This window comes from Cimex lectularius, unplaced genomic scaffold, assembly GCF_000648675.2.
Source record: "Cimex lectularius strain Harlan isolate CLEC.00 unplaced genomic scaffold, Clec_2.1 scaffold294, whole genome shotgun sequence".
NCBI classification, from domain to species: Eukaryota; Metazoa; Arthropoda; class Insecta; order Hemiptera; family Cimicidae; genus Cimex; species Cimex lectularius.
Genome location: NW_019392821.1, coordinates 338,458 through 354,376, shown reverse-complemented (window position 1 = coordinate 354,376; position 15,919 = coordinate 338,458). Strand labels below are relative to the sequence as shown.

Genomic DNA, 15,919 nt, shown 5'->3' with positions numbered 1-15,919 from the left:
ACCCTAATTGAGTGAATGGTTCGTAAATAGTAAAGAAGGTATTTAAGAATGAGTGAGATTGCGAATGGGTTTGGATCTAGAAACTGTATGCGTTGGGCGCTGAATTTACCTAGCTGTTGACACACCTTCTGCACAACATCGGCGGTTGAAAGGTCCCCAGACTACAAACCACCCGTGGTAAGTGATTCTCAAGACCTGCCCGTAATCGTTGTAAATAACAAAAGCTGGAATTGCCGGTGGACGGTAAAGAGTGATAGGTTCATGAACATATGTGAATGTAAGGGCAGATTTGAGCTTATACAAATCCAAATCCAATCGTACCTAGTCCTTTTCTCTTTACTATGTTTTCGATTTTGACATTAAAAAAAGAGTATTGATTGCATTCTACACGATCGCTTATTTCAAATATGAATCTTTACATGTATATTTAAATGTCACTCTCTGTTCCTCATTAAATTTTAAAATTTATTAACAAATAACAACAAAAGGGTTCTTAAAAAATTAAAGTTTTCAAGAGAATAAAACACTTATTAAATACACTTATAAAACTAGATAAAAGTTTGTTTTGTAACAATAACAACAGATTTACAAAATGATAAACAATAGTATATTTCTTAGTGGTAACCTACTATCACATTTATTATAAATTACATTGACTGTTAAATTTAAATATTATACATTGTTAAAATCTCAAATTACTAAATCATATTCATGAATTTATCAAGTTGAGCTCCTGAATACCAGCACTTTTTGTAAGCCTTCTCGCACGCTCCATTCGTGCCATTTTTCCTTCCGAGCTCTTCAGCTTTCTTCCACTCGCCGTTTATATCCAGCCAGCTGAACGCCCTGCGGGGAACAAAATGAGAAAAAGTTAACAACGTTCATTTTTAAAGAAGAAAACGAAAAACATCACATAGAAGGCGTATTTGCTAGCCCTTTGTCCGATTGGGTTGTGTTAGTAACAGGGTATTGTCACTTTTGAGACTCACTTTGCTACCTCCCTTAAGTATTAATAGGATCCTTGTTGATTCGGTTTTACTTTTATTTGTAAGATGAGAAAGAAAGAAATTTATAAAAAAATAAATTTTTAAAGTCCACATTTATTTAAAATGCAATAAATGTCAACATTAACACAAAATTAATACTTCAAGTCGAAAAAAAATTCTATATTTTAATTAATATTAGATTTTGTTTAAAATGAGAGCAATGAGCAACTAATGGAAGGTTACAGACAAATTTTTCATCTCAACCGAGGTTTTACATAAAAAGAATAATTAATTGAAAGAAGTAATTTGGTCAATTAGACCAATAAAACATAATGGATTTAATAAGTAAAAAAAGTATGACTTCACTAAGAGCTCCTGTGGCCATTTCCTTTGTCGCCGAGAATCGAATCCTGATTTCACGACATTTGAAAATGGCAAAAAGAGGGACAATTCGAAAAGTTGTATTTTTTCTATTCTATAAACATCAGATTTTAAATAAACTGTAAAGTTAAAACAAAGTTATGAGAAAAGTGGCAAAATGCCATGCTCAATTGCTGCAGGATGAAAAAAAATTACAACATTCATTTTCCATCTCAACAAATCAATATAATTTGTACATGTTTATGAAATTAAAGTCCGGAAAAATATAAAATTGCAGGAGAATATTTATTATTAATTATTTACTACTTATATTCGCATATTATGTTTGATCAAACAGCATACAAAAACAATTTTGAGGAAAATAATTCACTTACGTTCCATACTTTCCAAATATTTAGAAGTATTTACAACATTATTGTATTTTTTGTGAATATAGTCTCTATTTTTTCTTCGTATTTTGCTTTATCGATCATTTTAATTACGTTATTCGTTTGGTCTACTTTTGAATGGGTCGTTGTTTAAAAAACGTAATGCTTAACTCCTGAGATGTTTCAGCATATTTTGTGCCATAATGATGCAACATATTTTTTAACACGGATATGTTTTTCCGCTGGATGCAAAATTTTTTGCGTAAGCATTTTTCGTTACCAGGAAGTGAATGGGTTGGGTTAGGTTAGGAATAGTTGAGTTATGTAGGATTAAGTTAGGTTAAGTGTTGTTTGGTAGGGATGGTGACGGGTTAGGTTAGATCGATTGTCAGTACATATGAGATTGCAATAATTAATCAATTTAATAACTGCTGCAACATATTATTCATTGAAGCGGTCGAATTCAGCCGAACACTTAAGGGTTAATTGTAATTACTCATGTTAAATAAAAAGTAATTGTATCAACTAACTTTCAATGGTTAGAATAATTTTTCTAATTTTTCATCTCAACCAAAAACCTTATATTAAAATAAAAATTGGTATAATTAAATTGTAAATGAATTAAAGAAAAATAATTTATTTATTCACAATCAGAAGTCTTTTTTGAGGATTGGCTGATGAAAGGCTCGAAATATGGCAAGAGATGCATGTATAATTTGTTTTTCAATAAAACACAAACAAAACACAGCACATAAAAAAAGTTTACTTTACTGATCAATCTATTCTATTCTAATAATAGAAACGTATAATTACTACTTCGCAATATAATTATTTGTGTCAGAAAAATCATAAAATGAATAAATGGAAACTGACTTTTACAGGATAAAATGTTAATTTTACAGGTGAAAGTTGGGTAAATTTATTTCTGCCTTCTTTTTTTTTTATCCTTTTATATTGTTGTTCTAACACTTCTTTATTGCTTTTTTACAGAATGTTGCCATCTGCCGCCGGTGAACTTTGGCGGGACATGTTCTACGCCAATATCAACTCTCTGGACAAAAAAATTAAAGCGTGATGAAACTTGATGGGTGTTATTAATTTTTTTCGTTGCATCATTTTTCGAAATTATCTTCACGACTTCTCAACCAGGTTCTTCGGGACATTGGTTTTAATTGGTTTCGCCATATCGACGCTAAGCCGGTGGGATGTCGTGAAACCAAAAAGAATTTAAACAGTGTAAATAGTTATTTGTTGTAAATAAATCAAAATACAGCTTTTCCGGCAGAATTGATCAAAAGAATAGTTGCACATCTAGATTTTCGAAGTTTTGCGTATTTATTTCGTTTAAAAACGCGAATTTGGTTTGACCGGTTATCCTCCTCAGAGTCACACCTTTTTAGTTGTTTTAATATTAAAAAATTAGAAAATTAAGCTCGTAGTGTTTAAAAATTTAAAATTTTAATCAAAAATCTTTATACAACTTTATAATCAAAAGATTTCTTTTCTAAAATTATGATATTTGCTCAAATAAAAAGAGTGCTTTATGTATTAGTATGTGAGAGTGGTAACCCATTTTTGTTTTCGATAATATTAATGGGTTCCCTTTTATGTGTTATGTATATACATATGTTTAAATATAGTACAATGGTTTCAAAAAGGTTTATATTTTATAATGCCTATTCTTGTTTAGACTTTTATTTTTACTTAAAGGTCGTTTATGGGATTTAGGAGCTTTGGGAAGAAACTGTCAGGTAAGTTTCATTGCATCACAAAATTCAGATATTACAAAAAAATTCAAATCAAAATACTCAATAGAGCAGAGTTGGAGATGCCGACTACTACTAGTATACAGGTGGCTCCAAGACCAAGTATGTGTTAATTTCTTGTATCTATGGAAATAATCTAAGAACTAGAATTACCTTTGGTAATATGCCACCGTATGGTGTGCCATCAAAAGACTAAATACCAACAAAAGAATTGCCATCTACTCAGTCAACCGGATGGCACTAATAGGTATTATCCCAAAGTCCAGAGTCGTAGGGCAAAGGGAAGGCCGATAAATTTGCCAATGGATATTCAGTTAGGACCCCTATCAGCCCTGAACCCTTTTGTGGCATACTAAATTGCCAAAAGTGTACCTCCAACAGAGATTTAAGAATAAGTTTTCAGTTCAATGAGATGAGCATCCGATATGACCAACGTGGGGATAGTATGATAGTTGAATGGACATTGCAAACTCCGGAGGAATATGCATAGAGTCAGGGCAGCAGAAAGAAGCCTGTGCACATATTGACAGGAAAAAGACAAAAAAGCGTAATATGTTTTGTGATGGGGCGAAGGTGATTCTTATTCTTCGGAGAGGAAACCCCATTGCCTGAAAGATATTGGACATACGGGAGCCCTTATAAAGCTTTGGGGTAAAAATTCTTCAGCGTGATGAAGAGAACTGTTCAATGATATAGAAATTGTACATTAGACTAATAGTCGTCACAAAATTGTGAAGAAGCAGAGCTAACACCAACTGCATGTAATTTCAGTTCACATTAAACTTTTTATGATTGATGGGTTGATCTTAAAAAAAAAACTACTTCTAGTAAGTTAAAATCGAAAAGATTATTAAAGATGGGGTTTGACAAACAAAAAAAGTACCATTTTTCTCTTTTGCTTACTAAACCTTCAATACCTCTTCTCACAAAGCCGGGTTTTTTACACTATTTAGATCAATAATTTGTACCTTAATGTAAAATTAAAAGTTTTCTCTATAAGGTTCATTTTCATATTACAAATACATATTAGATTTTGGTACAGGTGTAATGAGCTTAGAAATTATTTTCAACAAATAATCCGTTTATGTTAACATTCATTCAGAAAATGTAATTAGAAAGAAATTTCTTATTTTATAACAGTTACACGCGAAACAAGGAGTCTAAATGGATTTTTCCATTCATTCCTCGTCCATGTAATATATAATTAACAAAAATAGATTCATTGGTTTAATTAAGGGAGGGAACTTGTAAGCCTTGCAAGTCCTGATTAAATCTAATGGCTAAAATTTTGGCTTGTAAAAATACCACTAATTCTAATTAATTACGAATCACGACGGTCATAATTCAGACACAACTATTTTCATTCTTGATGAGACGATGGCAAATCGATACACGAAATGACAAGAACATCAGCGGTCATGGTAGGAATGAAAGCCCATCTCCATCGCTTTAATACTTTACACAGTCCTTCCCGTCGATACCCACATAACTCTTAAACTTTAGAGTATATAATTGTGTACTGCCCTCTGTTGGATTAAATGAGCTTGTGAGTGAATTTTCGTTTTATTTGAAATTTGCAAACTACAAGCAAAAATCATTTTCGTTGAGAAGTATAATTAAAGATAGATGGATGAATGGGAAGGACAGTATGTTACCCAGAAGTAACGTCACCAATCTAGGACTTTAAGATAAGGTGATAGGTGGTGAGGGGCCTGTTTGGGAGTTTACACAGCATCCCAGCCGTCAGACCCAAATAATAGCACAAGTCGAGAAAGAACGCGATGGCATTGTTGAACTGATGATGAAGGGTTTAATGAAGGGAACCAATTATCGAATAAAGAGGTCGTATGAGGAGTTTTTCAAAGATCTTTCCCATTTAAGGAGAAAAGGCTTATAAGACGATAGGAGTTGATGTGTGCAATGGTTTATTGATCGTCATTCTGATAATGGAGAAAAATTTCCATTGGGTTGGGAAATACGTGGGTTTGGGACGAGGTTGGATAGATAAGGTAGACAAGGTCACTTTAAGAATTTGGCGGAGGATATTTGCTGCGATTAAGTCATATTTGGGGGCTTGTTTACAAGAAAGTTTGCTAATAATGCATATGACATCGTTCAAATGGTAGAGGTCTGTCTAGTTCGGCTTGGTCTTGGTAAATATGACTGTATACTATTGGTAAGTATGCTTTTATACTTGCTCAGAGCGGCTTTTATTGGGTTGTCCGAAAAATATCGCAGGTGAGTGGTTATAAAATAAAATCAATTAAATAAATGATTTGAAATTTTTTTATTAATTAAAATAATCCCATCACTCTCAATACATTACTCCCAAAGTGATAGCAATTTCTCTATACTTGGAATAGAATTTTGAGTCTTTATAAAGTAAATCATCAAGTTCGAGTATAATTTTATTTTTCCTCCTTCTCTTCCGATTTTTCGAGTGATTGTAACGAAGATTTTCTAACAAATTTTGATCAATAAATTTTTTATGTTGTCAAACGTTGCCAAGGTGTTGGAAAAATGGTAGTCGGTAGGTGAGAGGTCGGGAGAATACGGAAAGTGAGGCAGAATCTCATAACTAAGATCCAACAGATTTTCTGTTGTCACATTTGAGTAATGGGGCTAAAACATAATCGGCCTTTTCCCATTGACCAATAATGCCAATTTCTTGTGCATTACTTCAATTTGAAAGCAATACATTTCGGCATTGATTGTTTCGCCTGGAATCAAGAAGCTGTAGTAAATCTGCCTAAAAGAAGCCCACCAAAGTCACCATCACCTTTTATTGATGAGTTGGGGCTTTGAAAAATGTGGTGTTGCTTCTCCTTGATCAAATCACAATTCAGAACTTCTACTGTTATCTTAGCAAATTCCCTTTCATCACAATTAACAATTCTATACAAAAAAAATTCGTTTCTGTTTCGGCAAAGAAGAGTTATGCAAGATTCATAACGAAGATTTTTTGGCGGTCGTTTAATGCATGAGGAACCCAATTTTCGAGCTTTTTCACCTTTCCAGTTGACTTAAGGTGGTCAGCGACGGTCGATTTTTTATCTGAAATTTGCATCTGCAAGTCCTCCAACAGTTGTTCTGAGAATTTTTTCTACCAAAGCTCGCAGAACACCAACTTTGTGAATTTTGTCTTCGAAGCTATTCTCCCTTCTAAATTTTTGCTCCAATGGTGCTCTCCCTCACACGGTCTTTATTACTCAACTTAATTAATGTTTCTGGCCGTTTGGCCACTGTTCCGATCGAGTTTATACTCGTAAAACTAAATTACGCGAAAATCACGCCTTGACTAGTAAAGTCTGAAATATTCCCAAATAACGAAATCCTACTGAGGTAAACAAACATTTTTGTTTGGAAGACGATTAAAAGTGTTGACATTCGTGAAAAGAATAATCCAAACGTAAACAGTTGACTATGTAGAACGGCAATTGAAAGAAAACATGAAAACCTGCATTATTCTTCGGACAACCCAATACTCTTCGTTCTAAACGGTTGAGTTCTCGTTTAAGCGAAAGGAGACACAGGTTAGGATCCAAGAGTCCCTCGAGACTAAAAGTGGTCTGACTTCATTTCATAGTAGTTTTCATAGTAGTATATAAGAACAGATGTAACCAAACAGTTTATATTACTAGATGCTTTGATCGACTGTCATATGCTTGCAACGTGACTCCTTTTTTTCTATGTTATTTGTTATATAATATGTATATAGATCTCTTTTTTATTTTAATGTATTTTTAATTATACGGTTGTAGTACCCTATTTTTTACTTATATGTTATTATTACACATAATCGATAAACGATCCATGAAGTAGTGGTAGTAGTAATATATTTATTGGCAAATTACATAGGACATAGGTACTACATAAATTTATAATTTGGGAGAAAACTAGCCAGGCTCTGTACATCCTAAAGCAATCATCCGAAAATTGAAATAATTTAGGTATAATTGTAGAAACCTCAGATTCGCTTAGTGGGGAAAAAGTTTACAAAAAACCTCTAATCATCTAAGTTGACTCATATTTGGCAATTAAACCCATTTTGCGGGAATTTAGTAAGTGTTGTCTAATAATAAATAATAATAATAAATGTTAAATATAATCCAAAACATCTAAAAATAACAATACGGTAAAGTGTAAAACATAAAAAACAATAAAACATAAACAGCAATAAAATAATAACAAATAAAAATAACTAACTAAATAAATTTAAATAAATATGGCATCTAAAATAATGGCAAAGTATAAATATCACATGTAATAACACACAACGGGGCGTCGGTGGCCGCAACGGTTTAGACGCTCATTACTGTAAGGTAAAGGTCCCGGGTTCGAATCCAGCGGCCCTGCATTGCAAGCGCTTATATCATTAAGGAGTCTGATATTTTTCACCGGTAAAAGTTACATACTTTCTCATTGTCTTTACATTATTTCCACGAAACTGTGGTATATCTCCCTGCTGATCTGCAGATTGCGTTTTGGCTCATAGAGAGACGTGCAAAAATTGTTTCGTGCTCACAACTATGACGTCGCGGCATGTATTGAAGGACTCCAACTATGGAGCAGAATAGGAAAAATAGTCATTTTCGGCAAGGGTAATGTTTGTAAGACGATCTATATGACGATAACGCTAATGTTATTATTATTACTACTATTCAAGGCATCCAAACCATCATACAGCACATATATATAGCTGTAAATAAGGGGCAACGGTGGCTTGGGAGACGTTTGTTCTACGCTAGCCGTTCTGGGTTCGAACCCGACACAACCCATATATTTTTAATTGTGAAAAATATGTAGATAGTACTTTAAAATGGTTAGACCCCTTCCACGACACCCAACGAATCGATGATAAACGTTAAGGAATTACAGTTTACTTACTTCATGACTGCAAACAAAATAAAATTTTATATAAAAAAAATGTATAGTTTTACCCAATTACCTTAGAAGAAATAAAACGTTGTCCTGCGTCCTGGAACGTTTTTGTTTCGATTGGATGTGACAGACATATTTCCTGGCACATCCGACCGGGTCGTTGTTTAGGACCTGTCGCATTTCCTTCGTGTCGTTCGCCAGCCTCTCGACGACCCACTGGAAAACAAAGAGACCGTTCAGAATGGAAGCAAAGCGAGAAACGCCCCGCTATGAGGTAAGTTGACAACCGGATCCTGTTCTAGTTTAAGGCCAAATAAAGCAGGAAGACGGGAAAGCTGTAACCTACGGTTTACATCACTTATCTTCCCTTATAAGAAACATAAGGGCACCCAGGCTGGATTTGACAGCACTTTCATGCAAATCGCGAGACAAGTACTTTCTCCGTCTTCTTTAGATTTTACAACATCCTTTTATGTCTTACGTGACTTAATTTGGTACTTTAATAAATATGTATATATACGCATTATACATAACGTTCCATTTATCTTAAAGCTTATCGTTTGCTTACGATCTCATTATTACATTACAACTCATTACAACTTATTGCAAAACTCTCCAAAAGGCGTTGTATTATTTGATGGCCGCTAAGATTTTTAAGTATTTTGTGTGGTGTTTAGTGACCGTTAGTCAGATGTCCCGTAATAGATCAATCTCCGATTATTTGGAGATCTTGAGATGCGGTCTGGTATAGCGTAGGTTTTAGAAAAATATTTTCTTTTTCGTGATAACGTTTAGATCTTTATTAAGATCATCTTCTTAGCCTGGGATTTATAAACGATGTTTAAATTATACAAATATATGAAGGATGTGAAAAAAATGAATTTATACAATGCTAGAAAATTTGAGATTTAAAAAAAATGAATTTATACATTGCTAAAAAATTTTACATTAAAAAAATGAATTTATACAATGCTAGAAAATTTTACATTAAAAAAATGAATTTATACAATGCTAGAAAATTTTAGATAAAAAAATGGATTTATACAATGCTAGAAAATTTTAGATAATAAAATGAATTATACAATGCTAGAAAATTTTAGATTAAAAAAAATGAATTTATGCTATGCTAGAAAATTTTAGATTTAAAAAAATGAATTTATACAATGCTAGAAAATTTTAGATTTAAAAAAAATGAATTTATACAATGCTAGAAAAATTTTTTTGTATGATTGTGTTGATGATATGTTGTGTACTGTGGAGGGATATTTTGTGTAGTGCTGGGTTATAATTGTTTATGATTCTTTTGGCTATGTTTTAGGGTAGTTATTGTTATGACAGATTTGTTTGTATGTTTGTATATTTTTAGGTGAAAGGATTCATGACTTAGAGATATGATTACGTGTAATAATCCTCTAGCCGTGTTTAATATTGTGTGGAGAGGGTGGTGTGGTGTATAATTGAGGTAATCGGTGTTCATTGTTTTGGTACCAATTTGTAATTAGTGTCTCATTACGAGTTTGTAAGCGTACTAGCTAATTGTAAGCGAGGATAAAAGTTTTAAATGTGTTTAATGGTTTTTGCATTTGATCTGATGGTACTGCTTTTAGAATGTCATCAATGTATTTGGTGAGAAAGAAAAGATACACACATTGTGATAAATTTTGAAAAACTAATTAAAAATAAATAAGTTATCGTAACCTAAAATAAAACCCTGGGCAGGAAATAAATTCTGACCTCTGTAAATAAATAAACAGATTTTTTGGGATGCATTAATATACAAAAGCTCTTCTTACGAGGAAATAAAATTGAGTTTGCTCTTTTACTTAATGAATTTGTATATACAATTTTTCCTCTTCTTCTTTTCTTCTTCGTATTACTTTTATATGTTAATGAGCTTTTTCCATCTTTCTTTGCCCCAATCTGCTACTTCACAGCGAACCCCTTCTGGATTTCGTCTCACCACCTCTTATTTGGTTTTCCTCTTTTCCTTTCTCCTTAGCTCGAAGTCCATTCAGTCCTAATTTTTGCCCATCTCGTGTATTTCATGCGGACTATATGGCCTGCCTAGTTTTATTTTTTTGAATGTGCTTAGGAAAGCGATGGAAGTGTATGAAGTGTATGTTGTTTCTTTATAAATTGTCTTTGCATGATTTTTGGTCCATCTTCTCTGTCAGTGGTCATGTTCCATATAGTGGAACTGGGTATACGCATTTAATAAGAACGACCCCTCACTCTTGCTTGGATATTTCTTTTAGAAACCGTTGTGCGGGGCCATTATTTCTTCCAGCTGGACGCTTCACTGATTTCCAGTTAATTCTTTGAGACTCCTTTTTTTTTAAGCGTAGGATTTGGCCAAGGTACTTAGATTCCTTTGCATATTCTATCTCTTTTTCTCTGACATTCGCTATCTCTTCTGTTCTGTTTGCCACGACTTTTCCTATTTTAGTTTATCAAATGCATCACGGAGTACTGCGTCCAAAAATATTGGTGGTAATGGGCATCCCGGACGAAATCCTTTTTTAATTCTAAAATTTCTCCCTTTTCTATCGCTTTCGACGAATTTCATAATATCTGAGTATAACTCTTTTAGAAGATTTTCCATTTTGTGTTGGTGTTGCATATCTTGGAAATGAATACCTGATCATCGTTTTCTCCTATATGTTTTCTTTATCTGTCTGTTTTTCAGAACCGTTGTAAATACTTTGTACTTGATTGCCATGTTGACCTATAGTTTTTTTTACTTCAATTCTACTTCCGCTTTTATGAAAATAGTAATTGAGACTGACCTCTATAAATAAGAAGTAAAATACATTGACACTAACATTTTAACGACAAAGGGGATGCCATTCTAAATTCTTTGGGGCCCAGTTTGTTAAAAATTTATCTTTTTAAGAGATTATCTTCTCTCTGGCTCTTTGGAACGATGAATAATTCTTATGTAAATGCAGGAAGGGTCGGACAACGATGCTCTTGAGAAAGTACATAAACATCTTGCTCTGCGTCTCACATGTAAATTTCACGATAAAAGAAATGATATATTTATTCTTTTAGATAGTTTTTATTTTTAAATTTATAATTCTCAAATAATATTACTTGGAATAGTTGGATTAAAGATATTTCCATCGATACTAGTTATCAGTCTTCAATATTGTAATTTTATTTTCCGGCGTTCTCAGTGGCCGAGTGGTCAGGGCGTCTAACACGTCCGTATTTACCACTCTAATAAATCGGTATTCGTATTCCGGCATAATTCATGAAATTTTAATTTATAATAAACTGAAAAAAATAATTTTTGTAAAGTCGCTTGTCCTTCAACAACCGACATCCAATACTGTGTACCAGGATTATTTTACTTAATAGATTTCACTATGCGACCTGTAGTACAATTTTTTTGAGACTAAAAACCTTAAAAAATACTATAAAATGAGATTTACAATAAGGTCAAGTTAAAGTATCAGAACACCTCATACTATAAAGGAACCGAACAAATCCCGATATCTTTCTTCAATTTCCTTCCCTCGTTGTATGTACCTTCCTACATCCGGAATGTACAAAAGCTTATTAAAAAAAATAATAATAATAAAAATAAAGTACAATATATTATAAATATATTAATGTAATCAAATGTAATACTAACGTTAGGTACTTGTTGTGCATCACCGATCGACCTCTTCCCCCTGCTCAAGCCGGCTAGACTGCTGAGGAGGCTCCCCTGCCCGGGCCTGAAGGAATTGTTGATGTGCTGGAAGTCCTGGACCAGTAGATGGAGCATGTAGAGCCCGGCGAGGCCGAGTGCCAATAGCAAAAGCAGCCTTATGTGCGCTTTGACGATCGCGAGAAAGAGTACCGTCAACAGCCAAATCCACAAAGGTCTATCTCGCATCCTACATAAAGGAAAATCAACTCTTTGAACTTTATGTTGAAAGGATTTTCATTAAAACAATATGGATCTGTACATAATTATATAGAAACTTTCATCTGAAACGACAATGTACAATTAACAAAAGCTTTTCTACCGTGCAATTATGTACACATAATTTCGCATAACATTTCCACGATTTGGAAGATCAAAGAAACTTTCTATCTTTTGGTAAATTAACAGAAATTAACAAAGAAATGGTTTCAATAGTAAAATGTATTTATTTTACTTTATTTTAAAAAAGTTTGCTTTGGTTTACTATATTTCGTTTCTTAGGTGAATTTTTCATACAAATTCTGTCCGCTTTCATGTTTTTATCGTAGTTTCCCAATATCGTCCTGGTTTCATTAACGTACGTTTCCGTTTATATTTTTGGAATTGAGTAGAACTGTGCAGGGCCTTTAGTACAAACATGCAGCTTTAACATATGTTTGGGTATTCTTTCTTGTATAATTGTCAGTCTGGTGTGACCTATTCCTAGTTTAGTCAACTGGTTACCATCACGCTTTGCTAAAGTTTTAGTAGCACTAGGTGTAATTATTATTAATTAAATAAATTACAATTAGCAAATATTAATAAGTTTATGCAACAAAAAAAAAAATTAAAACTGTAAAACTTAAATTGTTTACAATTTACTAAAGATCCGTAACCATTTGATGCAAGGATTTTAGTAGCACTAGGTAATCATCATTAAATAGTGCAGTGCTATAAAATTAAAATTTACAAACAAAAATCCATTTAAAAACCATAACTATCCTTAGATTTACAGGTCTTTTGTAAGAAAAAAGTTTTATCAAAAATTCACTAGTTTTCATGGTCCTCTTGACCAATTAATATCGTTCAATTAATTAAGGTTTTTAGTTGAGTTAAAAAAGTCAGTGTCACGAGCGGGATTCGAACCCACGACCTTCGGCTAATACCCTCCTGCTCTATCACTTGAGCTATCGTGACTTGAAATAAAATTGAGTTTGCTCTTTTACTTAATGAATTTATTTATACAATTTTTCCTCTTCTTCTTTTCTTCTTCGTTTTTCTTTTACATGTTCATGACCGTTTGCCATCTTTCTTTGCCTCTATCTGCTACTTCAAAGCGAACTCCTTCTGGATTTCTTCTCACCACCTCTTATTTGATAATCCTCTTTTCCTTTCTCCTTAAACCTCGAAGTCCATTTAGTCCTAATTTTTGCTCATCTCGTGCATTTTATGCGGGCTATATGGCCTGTTCAGTTTTATTTTTTCGAATGTGCTTAGGAAAACGATGGAAGTGTATGAAATGTATGTTGTTTCTTTATAAATTGTCTTTGCATGATTTTGGTCCATCTTCTCTGTCAGTGGCCATGTTCCGTATAGTGGAGCTGGGTATACGCATTTAATAAGAACTGGACCCCTCACTCGATTTCTTTTAAAAACCGTTTTACGGGACCAATATTTCTTCCAATTGGATTTTAGTAGCACTAGGTAATCATCATGAAATAGTACAGTGCTATAAAATTAAAATTTACAAACGAAATCCATTTAAAAACCATAACTATCCTTAGATTTACAAGTCTTTTGTAAGAAAAAAGTTTTATCAAAAATTGACTAGTTTTCCTGGCCCGCTTGACCAATTAATATCTTTCAAGTAATTAAGGCTTTTAGTTGAGATAAAAAAGTCAGTGTCACGAGCGGGATTCGAACGCACGATCTTCGGCTAAATACGCCGATGCTCTACCACTTGAGCTATCGTGACTTCGATCAACTTAAAATGACAAAACGGAGGGAAAATTCAAAAGGTGGGGTTGAGATGGGAAGTTAGTGCCCGAGTGGATCGAAGCCAAGATAGCGTGGTAGAGCAGCGGCGTATCTAGCCGAAGGTCGTGGGTTCGAATCCCGCTCGTGACACTGACTTTTTTATCTCAACTAAAATTGTAGTTGTTATTTCATGATAGTTTATTTGTGTGTATAGTTGCAAGATACCAACGATTGAACTTGCTTTAATATTAAAAACAACATATAGATGCAGATATACTGATGTCTCGAAGAGATCCGACAATTGGAAAAACGTTCCAGAAATGCCATTTAAATACAATATCCATAATATTTGATCTTGCGTACCTTTTTAGTGTTACTGATACTTTTACACTATTTATATTAAGAATAAAGAAAATCAGTTCAATTTCAACCTTTTCAGTGCCAACTTGTCAGTATGATAATCGATTTTTAAATTGTTTCCTTTGACAAATAAAAAATTAATTATTACTTTTGTCTTTAAAAGCATGGTTTTAAGTTGAAAGATCTCGTCGTACCGTCTGTTATATAGCCCAAGTCCTGGGTGCGCCACGCTCTGCTATCCACGGCGGTCTACGGTGGTTTAGCGCCACCAGAGTTTTGATCGAAGATGTTCGTCTCTTACCGCACTATGGAACGGTCATTTATCGGCTTGCTTGACGGTGAACACCAAAACAGTCATCAGAAGGCATAGAATAGCCTAGTCTCTAAATGTCCCTCACCAAGTTCTCTTCTTTTGGAGAAACATCGAGTAGAAAGACATTCGCAGATCATCATCTCACTTAGACACTTGAACTCTCTTCAACTCTCTTCTCTTCACAGAAGAGCGCCGGTTTTGTTTGGGGCAAACAGATGACCGGGACCATCTGTAGAGAAGAAGTGGAGAACGCTGACGCTTACGTGAGATCCAGCCTTTTCTGAGACAGTCAATTATGGTTAGACGTGGAAGCAACGTCCATGTCCGCACCGAACTTATTACCTTTGACAGCACTAAGGTACATTAAGGAAATTATTCTGGAAGCTGTGATCTCATTTGCTCCATTTATTGGAAATAACTTCATGTTAATGCATGATAAATACAAATAAAAATACATTTAGTTTGAAATAAAGAACAAACTACGACTGCTCGGTTATTTTATTTATTTATTTTTGTCTTTGGAGTGTATTTAGGTCTGATTTATTTAATTATCGGATATGAAGAATAAATAATTCATCATCTAATTCTCTGGACGATCTGATGGAGCTCTTTTTTTATTTTTATTTTTTTTAAGTCAATTTATCATCGTTATTGTTGGGGTGGGCGACACTGACACTTTTTCTAAGTCCTGTCAACCTTTTCCTAACAAATCTTTTATTAAGTGTGAAAGCAATTTTCAAACTTTATATATAGTAAGATAGTGACTGGATATAAAATATCAAGTTAGTGTTTTGATCGGCAAATAAGATAATCCGTGAATATATTTAAAATAACCTTACTTCTTTAAGAATTGTATAAAATCTTGAAAGTTATGCAAGCAAGCGTTGGAAAGCCTTGACCTCTAGGTCTAAACTTGTATTCACCTGGCGAAGAGCAGGAAGCTGCTTTCGCTTTTTCAACTGTTGACCGTGGAACCTGTTCTGGATTCGGTAGAAAGGAAAAGTTTCTGCGTACATATTACTATTACCACTGTAACGGGTTCGTACTAGAGCCCTTTCTCCGAATCCGGGAATTTTGTCTGTAATTAAATCGACTTTGACAAATGACACACTGGAGTGACAAGCGGGCCCGGGAGGAAAACCGCTACCATGCGTTAAGCGGAAATCCGTCTGACGGAAGCTAACAACGAAAAAAGACGGATTGATGAACTGTAT

The 15,919-nt window shown here is 33.7% G+C and overlaps 2 protein-coding genes across 7 annotated transcripts in view; one reads left to right on the top strand and one right to left on the bottom strand.

The window, feature by feature from the left end:
* The window catches only part of LOC106670930 (epidermal retinol dehydrogenase 2-like), a 127,941-nt gene extending 124,549 nt beyond the window's left edge, over positions 1–3,392 (top strand). The window contains exon 7 of the mRNA XM_014401610.2: positions 2,726–3,392. Within this exon, the coding sequence (XP_014257096.1) occupies positions 2,726–2,810 (85 nt within the window). The 3' untranslated portion in view covers positions 2,811–3,392. The remainder of the gene's footprint in view (positions 1–2,725) is intronic.
* The window catches only part of LOC106670931, a 52,831-nt gene continuing 36,944 nt past the window's right edge, over positions 33–15,919 (bottom strand). For all 6 annotated transcript variants that reach the window (XM_024228420.1, XM_024228419.1, XM_014401612.2 and 3 more), the window contains 3 exons: positions 12,020–12,266; positions 8,450–8,598; positions 33–846 (listed from right to left, as the gene is read on the bottom strand). In XM_024228420.1, the coding sequence (XP_024084188.1) occupies positions 699–846; positions 8,450–8,598; positions 12,020–12,265 (543 nt within the window). In that variant the 5' untranslated portion in view covers position 12,266 and the 3' untranslated portion in view covers positions 33–698. The remainder of the gene's footprint in view (positions 847–8,449; positions 8,599–12,019; positions 12,267–15,919) is intronic.